Source organism: Bos mutus, chromosome 6 (genome assembly GCF_027580195.1).
Source record: "Bos mutus isolate GX-2022 chromosome 6, NWIPB_WYAK_1.1, whole genome shotgun sequence".
Taxonomy (NCBI): Eukaryota; Metazoa; Chordata; class Mammalia; order Artiodactyla; family Bovidae; genus Bos; species Bos mutus.
Window position 1 is genome coordinate 89,410,080 of NC_091622.1, and position 11,569 is coordinate 89,421,648.

At 45.3% G+C, this 11,569-nt stretch overlaps 1 protein-coding gene across 2 annotated transcripts in view; it reads right to left on the reverse strand.

Moving 5' to 3' along the window:
* Nucleotides 1-1,455, reverse strand: part of BTC (betacellulin) — a 52,230-nt gene extending 50,775 nt beyond the window's left edge. Inside the window, exon 1 of one of the 2 annotated variants that reach the window (XM_070372517.1) lies at nucleotides 1,084-1,455. In XM_070372517.1, coding sequence (XP_070228618.1) covers nucleotides 1,084-1,147 — 64 coding nt within the window. In that variant the 5' untranslated portion in view covers nucleotides 1,148-1,455. The remainder of the gene's footprint in view (nucleotides 1-1,083) is intronic. The other variant, XM_005891257.2, reaches the window with a different exon arrangement.
* Between the last annotated feature and the right edge of the window lie 10,114 nt (nucleotides 1,456-11,569).

Consider the following 11,569-nt stretch of genomic DNA (forward strand, 5'->3'; position numbering starts at 1 on the left):
CATTGGTGCCCCAAGTCCAGATGTCCCTCCCCCTCATCCCAGCCAGGACTACAGAATATTGCCAGTTGCCCATCCCTCTGCCACTCCCCCTACCTCCAATGATCAAGATGCAGAGGGGACACCTTGAAGTAGTAGGATCTTCCCACCTGAGTATCTTCCTGCTACTTTCCTATACTGGAGGGCGAGGGGAGCCTTGCTTCCAGCTGTATAAAGTCGCCAGCATCCGAAGTTGCAGCACCCTGCCACTCCTTCCATTAACCACTCTTCCCTCCTAGCAGGTGACCACACCCAGTAGTCCCTAACCTACCCACTCAGGTTTCACCTTCGAGGTGAAGGAAAGTCTTCTCTCTGCAATTTCTCCTTAAAATAGGAAATCATATATTCTAAGTGGAGCACCAATGTGTTTCATCAGTAGTACTAGCCCTCAGCAAAATACCTCATCTCCCTTTCCTTTGCTTCCCTATCAGCAACAGAAGACCCAGAAGATCTCAAAAGTTGAGTCTTTTTTTCTCCCCTTCTCCTGTTCCCCCTAACTTGGCCAGCAAGAAGGGAGTGTAATAATTCTTCTCCGGGCCCTCTTCAGCTCCCTCTGCCTCCCAGGTCCTCCCCCTCCTACCTCTAGTACCCGCCCAGGGTGCACACACAGGCAAATAGCTCTCCACCAGGCTCCACACTCCTTAAGGCCTGCATCGCCAGCCAGCCAAGGAGTTCCTTTTCCTTTTCCTCCTCCTCCCTGGGATGTCTTCTCGGTCTAGTCTCCCAGGCTCCCACTTTAGTGGATTTCCCTGCCACCACTCCTCGCTCGCGGGCACCTGCGCCCCTGCCCTCCTCTCGGCGCCCGCCAGCGGGATCCTTACTGCCCTCGGGTCGCCCCCGGGGCCCAGGGCCGCCGCAGCAGGTGCAGCCCCAGGTGCCCAATTGCCGGATCCTCGAGCTACCCCAAATCACGCAAGTTCTTCCACCCGCCCCTGCCAGCCCCAGGGCGCCCTCGGAGTCCAAACGCCAGCGCGGAAGATTTGCCCTTATTGCGACTCCACCCGAGCCTCTCCTCCCGGGTCTCCCGTGCCCACTGCGGCCACTTACCCAGGGCGAGGGCCGGGAGCAGGGGCAGGGGGCTGGCGCCGCTGCCCGGGGCGGCCCGTGCCATCAACCGCGCTGCGGGGCCGCGCAGCCCCCAGACGAGCCTCCCGCCTCCTCCTGCGCCCCCTTCCCGAGCCGCGAGCGCCCGACCGGGTGCCTGGAAACGAATGCCCGGAGCCAGCAGGAAGCGAAACTACTCCCCAGGCTGGCACCCGGGCTACCGCGCGGGCAAACACCCAGGGCAGGCGGCCTGAAGGTTCGGCGAGTGTCGCCGGGAGGAGGGAGCCTCCTATTTATCCTCGCTCCCGTGGCACACACCCCACCGACCGGGCGCAGGACTTCGCTGCGGTGACCTCCACGCCGTTCCCACCCAAGTTACCCCACACCCACACCCACACTCCGGGACACTTTCGGGCTGCCCTGGGGCCGGCTCACCCACTCCCCCTACTGGGTCGCACCTGGCGGTTCATTTCCCTCCCCCAGGGAAGTCGAAGAGGTTGGGAGGGCACCTGGAGAGGTCCGAGATGTGGGGCCTGCGGGCGGCCCTGGGGGAGGCCGGCTGTGAACTCTTGGAGCCCACTGGGCGAGAATCGGAGCCCCGGACCGCTCTGGAATTCCAGCTTCTCTTATTTCAGCCGATTGTTGGCGTCTTGGACGGACCAGAGCCAACACTAACTGTGGTTAACCTCAGGCATTTGCCAATTTACAAGCTTCTCTTTTCCGTATATAATTAGTTGAATATCTGGGAGTTTGGCCTCACCAGGAGCTACTTTAAGAATGTCACATTTATTTTATATATATATATATATATATATATATATATCCATTTATTTAAATCTATTCATTGCATTTTCATTTATTTATTTAATTCACGAACTCTCCTGGATCCCTGGGTCTGGACGATCCCCTGGAGAAGGAAATGGCAACCCACTCAGGTATTCTTGCCTGGGAAATCCCATGGACAGAGGAACCTGGCAAGCTCCATGAACTGTAGTTCATGGGAGTTGCAAAAGAGTCCAACACAACTTAGTGGCTGAACAACAAACAACAGCAAAATGGATCTATTAGAATAAGGAGAAAGTCTCCGGCTTGCCAAGCACTCTCTCTATCTCAACACCCCTATTCTTGAAGGAGAGGTGGGATCTGATGGCTCAGCATCAAGCATCTTCTGGAACACAAAGGCACCCTCACAACTTTCAAAGACAAAAGCAGCGTTCAAGTTTACCTTACATGATTAATATGTTCATCTCCAAAATAACTAAAGGGTACAGCAGTTTTCATACTGATCTATGCTCCTCCTGTAAGATCAATATGTGTAATCACGCCCCTTCAATACAGAAGTTTATTTCTATAGCATCCGAAAGTCCAATAAACATTCATTTACATAAAATATGCAGTTCAGATATCTTTCCCTTCCTCCCCACTGTTTAAATTAAATAAATTATTATGTGCTTTTCTTCCATAAGTGACATTTCATTTCAAAACCAATTCACGTTGTTTTAGTGCAGCAGGCAACCAATATATCCAGAGGAATAAAAATCAGTTGTTCATTTCCAAAATCCTATTCTAGCCCCCACACGACAGCTCATAAAGCATCTTTGGGAGGACAGGCACGAGGTTCAGAAAATTCAAGGTTGTGAGACAGACGGTTACTGCACTCCAGATCAAAAGGGCAAGAGCACAGGAAGCTCAGGGTTCACATCATCTCCCTTCTTTCCATCTCCATCCTTCCCTTTTCCTATCTAATATTCTCTCCTTCCCTCTGGATCAGGACCCTAGATTAAGGCACCTTTCAGTCCAAGATGGCACCTTAGCCAACAATTGTCATGGTATCCTCAATGGAACCTTACTGTTTCATTTTCCTTCTCCATAGATACTAATAAAAAATAAAACAAACCTAAGCAAAAAATACCAAATGTTTGTCAACTGTTGTAAAGTGCCAAGACTTGGCATAGTTTCATACCATCTGAATGGCAATTCATGCCATTCAGATGGTATGAAATTAACGTTTTCAGGCCAGTGGAGTATGAAATAGTGTACTTTAGTATATTAACTAGACCAGATAAGTTAATAACCTTTCCTAATAACCTCAGATATGCAGATGACACCACTCTTATGGCAGAAAGTGAAGAGGAACTCAAAAGCCTCTTCATGAAAGTGAAAGTGGAGAGTGAAAAAGTTGGCTTAAAGCTCAACATTCAGAAAATGAAGATCATGGCATCCGGTCCCACCACTTCATAGGAAATAGATGGGGAAACAGTGGAAACAGTGTCAGACTTTATTTTTTGGGCTCCAAAATCACTACAGATGGTGACAGCGGCCATGAAATTAAAAGACGCTTACTCCTTGGAAGGAAAGTTATGACCAACCTAGATAGCATATTCAAAAGCAGAGACATTACTTTGCCAACAAAGGTTCATCTAGTCAAGGCTATGGTTTTTCCTGTGGTCATGTATGGATGTGAGAGTTGGACTGTGAAGAAGGCTTTTGCACTGTGGTGTTGGAGAAGACTCTTGAGAGTCTCTTGGACTGCAAGGAGATCCAACCAGTCCATTCTGAAGGAGATCAGCCCTGGGATTTCTTTGGAAGGAATGATGCTAAAGCTGAAACTCCAGGACTTTGGCCACCTCATGCAAAGAGTTGACTCATTGGAAAAGACTCTGATGCTGGGAGGGATTGGGGGCAGGAGGAGAAGGGGACGACAGAGAATGAGATGGCTGGATGGCATCACTGACTCGATGGACGTGAGTCTGAGTGAACTCCAGGAGTTGGTGATGGACAGGGAGGCCTGGCGTGCTGCGATTCATGGGGTTGCAAAGAGTCGGATACGACTGAGAGACTGATCTGATCTGAAGGGCTTTATTTACTGCCAGAAGTAAAATAATTACTCCAGAAAGTAGGCCTTTCAAATTTCCTGGCACCAAAGATTCAATCTCTTCAGGACCAAGGAACTTTCTCTTTCTTTTCATTCCTCTTGCCTGCCTTCCTTTTGGACTTCCTTCCTCCTTTCTCTCCCTTCTTCTCCTTCCCTTCCTCTTTCTCCTTCTTTTTCTCTCTCTCAATTCACCCACCATGGGGGAAGGTAAATCTAGGCTCCAACCACTAACTTTGGAAGAGTAGGAGATAGGAATTGACCTTCATGAGGCCTCATTTGTGTAACTGAGGTGTGTCTCAATGCTTTAGATTATAAACTGAGCTGTTACTAAGAGAAGTGAGAGGCTAACAGGCAGGAAGGCCAGGGGTCTCCAAACGGAGGAAATAGGCTGAAAGAATCAAACATTTTTTTATCTCTCTCATAAGCAGCAGGAGGAAACAAACTAGTGATACATTTTTTTTTTTCTTTCCCTTCTCTATACCAATTTAAAAGGAGGTTTCTCTTAAAATACTGTATTGCCATAATGACACCTGATTCCACCTGAAGTTAACTATTCTCAAACCTTGAGTTAACCAATGCATTCTTCTTATGGAAATATTTTTCTTAGTTATGTTAATGTACTATGCATTTACCCCAAACTCTGTCTTCAAGTTGGTATGGCTCAGAACCGACTTGACAAACCAGTATGTTATACTCAGACATTGTTCCCCTAATCTATGTAAACGAAACTCTTTGTATGGTAATCTGCCTTTCTACAAGATTCAAGTCAATCATTTTATGGCCCAGGATGACTCATCTGGTGCCAAGATTACCCCAAAATACATCTTTTGGATCAGGGGGCTGGTGCCATTCTGAATTTTAAGACATTCCTTTCTTTCATTAACAGAAGGCAATGGCACCCCACTCCAGTACTCTTGCCTGGAAAATCCCATGGACGGAGGGGCCTGGAAGGCTGCAGTCCATGGGGTCACTAAGAGTCGGACACAACTGAGCGACTTCACTTTCACTTTTCACTTTCATGCATTGGAGAAGGCAATGGCACCCCACTCCAGTGTTCTTGCCTGGAGAATCCCAGGGACCGGGGAGCCTGGTGGGCTACCATCTATGGGGTTGCACAGAGTCGGACAGGACTGAAGTGACTTAGCAGCAGCAGCAGCAGTGACTATATAGTGTAAGTAAGTGTGTTAGTTGCTCAGTCGTGCCTGACTCTTTTCGACCCCATGGACTGCAGCCCAGCAGGCTTCTCTGTCCATGAGATTTTCCAGGCAAGGATACTGGAGTGGGTTGCCATTTCCCTCTCCAGGGGATCTTCCCAACCCAGGGATCGAACCTGGGTTTCCTGCACTGCGGGCAGATTCTTTACCAACTGAGCTACAAGGGAAGCCCATATAGTGACTATATGCTGCTGCTGCTGCTAAGTCACTTCAGTCGTGTCCAACTCTATGCAACCCCATAGACGGCAGCCCACCAGGCTCCCCGGTCCCTGGGATCCTCCAGGCAAGAACACTGGAGCAGGTTGCCATTTCCTTCTCCAATGCATGAAAGTGAAAAGTGAAAGTGAAGTCGCTCAGTCGTGTCCGACTCCTAGCGACCCCATGGACTGCAGCCCACCAGGCCCCTCCGTCCATGGGATTTTTCAGGCAAGAGTACTGGAGTGGGGTGCCATTGCCTTCTCCGAGTGACTATATAACATCCAGCTAAAAATTAGCAGGGGGGTATTCTTTCTGCCCCCTTCTGATGCCTATGTCAGAAGCTTTCTCTAGCTCCTTTATACTTTAACAAAACTTTATTACACAAAAGCTCTGAGCGATCAAGCCTCTTCTCCGGCCCCGGATTGAATTCTTCTCCTTCGGAGGCCAAGAATCTCAGTGTCTTTTCGTAGTTCAGCAACAACCTTTCAGAAGAATGGGTCAAATCTACAACAGAGTTATAAGGTAGAACTTGTGTCCTCAGAATCCTCAAGCCAGGGATTTATTGAAAAGTGTCTTTCCTCTGCCAGCTTTAAGCTGGTCTAACCAGCCCTCCAGAATCTTAGCTGGGTGCCTTTGAATTCCTTTAAGCATCAATTTTTCTCTTCCCACACAGAGTGGCCTCCAGTGGGAACACTCCTCTCTCTCCTCTGGACAGTACAAAATAAGCTTGTAGCTATTTTGGGCATTTGTGGTTATTGTGGTTATTATGGGACACAGCACCTAAATAGACACAGCAGTGGTGGTAGACAGGAAAATTCTGGAACATATCCATTCAAGATCAGCATGTATCCTCCAAATTATAACTTTAAGGTATTCAAGGTATAGGAAGATTTCCCAGTGGTCATTAACATTGTTTAACTCAATAAGAGTAGGTAAATAAAAAGAAATATTAATGGTGAATATAATGTTTTTATAGTAATCATAAACATTATGCATTGTAGATTATTAAAAATTAGTAGTATAATCTATGTGCTCAGTCGTGTCCAACTCTTTGTAAACCTATGGACTGTATTCCACCAGGCTCCTCTGTCCATGGCTTCCCTGGCAAGAAATACTGGAGTGGGTTACCATTTCCTCTTTCAGGGGATCTTCCTGACCCAGAAATAGAAGCTACATCTCCTGCATTAGCAGGTGGATTCTTTACTACTACGACTACAAGTGTGCTAGTGCTAAGTCGCTTCAATCGTGTCTGACTGTGATCCTATGGGCCATAGCCTGCCAGGCTCCTCTGTCCATGGAATTCTCCAGGAAAGAATACTGGAGTGGGTTGCCATTTCTCCAGGGGATCTTCCTGACCCAGGGATCAAATCTGTGTCTCTTAGACTCCTGCAATGGTAGGCAGGTTCTTTACCACTAACTCCACCTAGGAAGCCAAGGTTTTCAAATATTCTTGAAACTATTGAATAAGTCTCTAAGGAAAACCAGTGAATAATCATGCCTAAAAGCTGTCTTCAGGTGATCTTGTTTTACAACCTAGTTTTTTTCTGGGGAAAGGAGATTATTACTTTTTTCTATTATTTTCTATTTTCGATTATTCTTATTTTTTCTATTTTCTCAACCTTCTTCAGTCCTCAGGCATTCAGTGTTTATACGTATGCCTCAATCTGACTTGCTCTCTTTTTAAAATGGCAGTTTTAAAAAGTTCAGTTCAGTCGCTCAGTTGTGTCCGACTCTTTGCAACCCCATGGACTGCAGTATGCCATCCAACCATCTCATCCTCTGTCTTCCCCTTCTCCTCCTGCCTTTAATCTTTCCCAACATCAGGGTCTTTTCAAATGAGTCAATTCTCCTCATCAGGTAGCCAAAGTATTGGAGTTTCAGCTTCAACATCAGTCCTTCCAATGAACACCCAGGCCTGATCTCCTTCAGAATGGACTGGTTGGACCTCCTTGGAGTCCAAGGGACTCTCAAGAGTCTTCTCCAACACCACATAAATCTCAAAGATAATCGTCTGTGATATCAGTTTCAGCTCTCCATTACAACCTTTTCCTCTGACCATATTCATAAACACTTGAAAAATATACTTCTGCTTAAAAAAAAAATCTATGCTTTTGTACAGGCCCTAGTTGTAGACTAAGTAGGCAAGCACCTAAGCGGCATAATTTTAATGCTGTAATATGGCCAGGTCTTAAACTACACTCCCTAACACACCTGGCACAGTGGCTTCATCCCTTCCTACATAGTTATATTTTCCCGTTAGTGTCGACACTCCTCTGTGTGGGACAAAAGAGTGGAATACTCTGTACAATTGGTTTTGGAGTTTGTTTAGTCTGTTCATATGGGAGTCTGTCACTGAATGCCTGGATCACAGATTACTCATTTCTCTGAGCTTAAGTTTTGTACTCTATATAAAATGTGATGGTAATGATTGACATAGTTTTTATGAGGTCACAATGATATATATCGCTAAGGCAAAAATCTGGCATATTAGAAATTATTCAGTGTGTTAGAGTTATATTATTTTGCAATCTATGTATTGGTTACATAGGGGAGAAGAGTAAGAACTGGCTTCCTTCACTAACCCTCTCTAACATAGTCCTAGGGGAGGGAAGCAAAGAGCACCGAGCCTAAAATTACTCACTGGGAAAGTAACAGTGAGCCTAAAATTCCGTGAATTGGGGGACTATTTGTGCTTCTGAAGCTCCCTTAGTCCCCTCTGACCTTCTTTCATTTGGTAGCTTCAAACTTACCCCAGGATTTGGTGCCATTGTAGCAATCATTGGAACAGAATATTAGAAGCAGAGTTATTAGAAGAGAATGTGGAAGCACATCTGTGGGAATCTCAAGCCCTAAAGGCAGACATTATGAAGCATAGTGGAAACTATTAGGGGTAAAAAAGAAGGAAGTGGGATAAAGAAATAGAAGTAACATTATTGTGGGAAAGCTTACAAATAACTAGCCAGATAGAGAACATTCTCCTGACCCATACAGTGGCAGAACTGTCCCCCTAGACACATACAATTTTTTTCCACTCTTGTTCCTATCTTCTAGTTCATCAAACATTGAATACCTTACCTTGCACCATGCATTGTATTAGGAGGTGCTGCTGCTGCTGAGTCACTTCAGTCATGTCCGACTCTGTGAGACCCCATAGACGGCAGCCCACCAGGATGCCCCATCCCTGGGATTCTCCAGGCAAGAACACTGGAGTGGGTTGCCATTTCCTTCTCCAATGCATGAAAATGAAAAGTGAAAGTGAAGTGGCTCAGTCATTTCTGACCCTCAGCGACCCCATGGACTGCAGCCTTCCAGGCTCCTCCGTCCATGGGATTTTCCAGGCAAGAGTACTGGAGTGGGGTGCCATTGCCTTCTCCAATTAGGAGGTGGTGGTATTATCCAAATGAACACAACTAATGTGAGGACATTTTTCTTGTAGCACATTTCACCCTATTGTGGACACACTTATTGTGGACAAAGTGGATATTCCTGAATCCTGCCTGCTATAAGTCCCCCTCACAGGGAGGGGAGGAATTTTTTCAGCTAAGTATACATGAGTTTATCAACCCACTGCCAGAATAATAATAACAAAAAACACTTATTGATGCTTAATGTGTGGCAGGTACCATTTTCAGCACTTTACATGCACCAACTTTTTAAATGACAGGTGAGGTTGTCTAGTGGTAAAGAAACCACCTGCCAATGCAAGAGAAATAGTAATCATGGGTTTGATCCCTGGGTCAGGAATATGCCCTAGAGGAGGGCAAGGCAATCCATTCCAGTATTCTTGCCTAGATAATCCCATGGACAGAGGAGCCTAGTGGGCTACAATCCATAGGGTACTAAAATAGGGGAAGGAGTGTGTCAGGACCGTATATTGTCACCCTGTTTATTTAACTTATATTCAGAGTACATCATGCAAAATCCTGGACTAGGTGAATCACAAGCTGGAATCAAGATTGCCAGGAGAAATATCAAAACCCTCAGGTATGCAGATGCTGCTGCTGCTGCTAAGTCACTTCAGTTGTGTCCGACTCTGTGTGACCCCATAGACGGCAGCCCACCAGGCTCCCCCGTCCCTGGGATTCTATAGGCAAGAACACTGGAGTGGATTGCCATTTCCTTCTCCAATGCATGAAAGTGAAAAGTGAAAGTCAAGTCGCTCAGTCATGTCTGACCCTCAGCAACCCCATGGACTGCAGCCTTCCAGGATCCTCCATCCATGGGATTTTCCAGGCAAGAGTACTGGAGTATCGGTATGCAGATGATACCACTCTAATTTGGAGAAGGGAATGGCAACCCACCCCAATACTCTTGCCTGGAGAATTCCATGGACAGAGGAGCCTGTCAGGGTACAGTCCATGGGTCACAAAGAGTCAGACATGACTGAGAGACTAACACACAACTCTAAGAGAAGAAAGCAGAGAGGAACTAAAGAACTTCTTTGATGATGTTGAAAGAGGAAAGTGAAAAAGCTGGCTTAAAATTCAACATTCAAAAAACTAAAACATCCTGTCCCATCACTTCATGGCAAAGGAGGAAAAGTAGAAGCAGTAACAAATTTTCTTTTCTTGGGCTCCAAGGTGACTGCGGATGGTGACTGCAGCCATGAAATCCAAAGACACTTGCTCCTTGGAAGAAAAGTTATGACAATATTAGACAGGGTATTAAAAAGCAGAAACATCACTTTGTTAACAAAGGTCCATATAGTCAAAGCTATGGTTTTTCCAGTAGTCATGTACAGATGTGAGAGTTGAACGATAAAGAAGGAAGTGTGCCAAAGAGTTGACACTTTTAAATTGTGATACTGGAAAAGATTCCTGAGAGTCCCTTGGACAGCAAGGAGATCAAACCAATCAATTCTAAAGGAAATCAACCCTGAATATACCTTGGAAGGACTGATGCTGAAGCTTCAATACTTTGGCCACCTGATGGGAAGAGCCAACTCATTGAAAAAGACCCTGATGCTGGGAAAGATTGAGGGCAGGAGGAAAAGGGGGCTACAGAGGATGAGGGGGTTAGATGGCATCATCGACTCAATGGACATGAGTTTGATCAAACTCCAAGAGAGAGTGAAGGACAAGGAAGCCTGGATTGTTGCAGTCCAGGGGCTTGCAAAGAGCTGGACATGACTGAACAACAACAACTTTTCAAATGCTCATCAAGTATACTGTGAATTATGTACTTTTGTTATTCTCATTTCACAGTGAGAACATTAAAACACCAAAGTTAAATAAGTTGCCCAAAGTCATGTAGCTGATACAAGGCAGAGCTATGCTGTATAAGCTCAGGTTCTGAATCCTGAATATACTCTTCACACCCAGTGACCTAGTAGTAGTAAATCATTGCCTCTGACTTTGAGTAGCTCAAATACTTGTGGAGAGTGAGGTCAATCCTCTAGCTACCTGCTGGAAGTCTCATTTGGGAAAAACAGTATGTCTGATGAGTTCTTCACTTGACTTCCTGAAAAATTGCATCTTTTCAAAATATAGAGAAAAAGATGGGGAATTTGCTGAATTGGATGTAATTCTAACTCACAAGGTAAGATTGGCTGTAAAGTTAAGAGCAAAATAAAACATAGGAGAAAAATGACTATGCAACCCTAGAATTAGTTATGGCCACTTAAGGGAAGACGAGCGTCAGCTACATGACATCAATTGAAAGAAGGCAGGCTTCCAAATGCAACCCAGAGGAAAACAGTCATGGGAAGAGGGCTTGAGAAGCTAAAAAGGATGAATGTTTCAACAGTTAAAAGCTCTCAAAAAAGCGATTCCTATTATGCAGTTATTAACAATTTCAGTTAAAATTAATCTAAAATCTGGAGGGGAAGGCACTTATTCATGTGCAGACAAGAGTGACTGTCATAGAGCTATGAAAATAGCCTCTGAAGAGGCTGAGATGTGTGAAAGTGACTTGGGACCACAGAGCTCTCATTATATTCATAATGAAAATTTCAAAGAGGGGCATGGCCAGTTGTTCAATATGGTGCACCATACACGAATCTCTCACACATGTGTGTGCACACACACACACACATGGTTTTTTTTGTCACTTTTATTGGGAGTTAATTTTCTTCTGCCAAGCAGATTTTTTTTTAAAGAGCATCTGAAGAGATATCAACATTCACAGTTTCCTTTTTCTTTTTTAAGGCTGACTAGTATTTTGTTGTATGTACATACCACATTTTCTTTATCCATCCATTTGT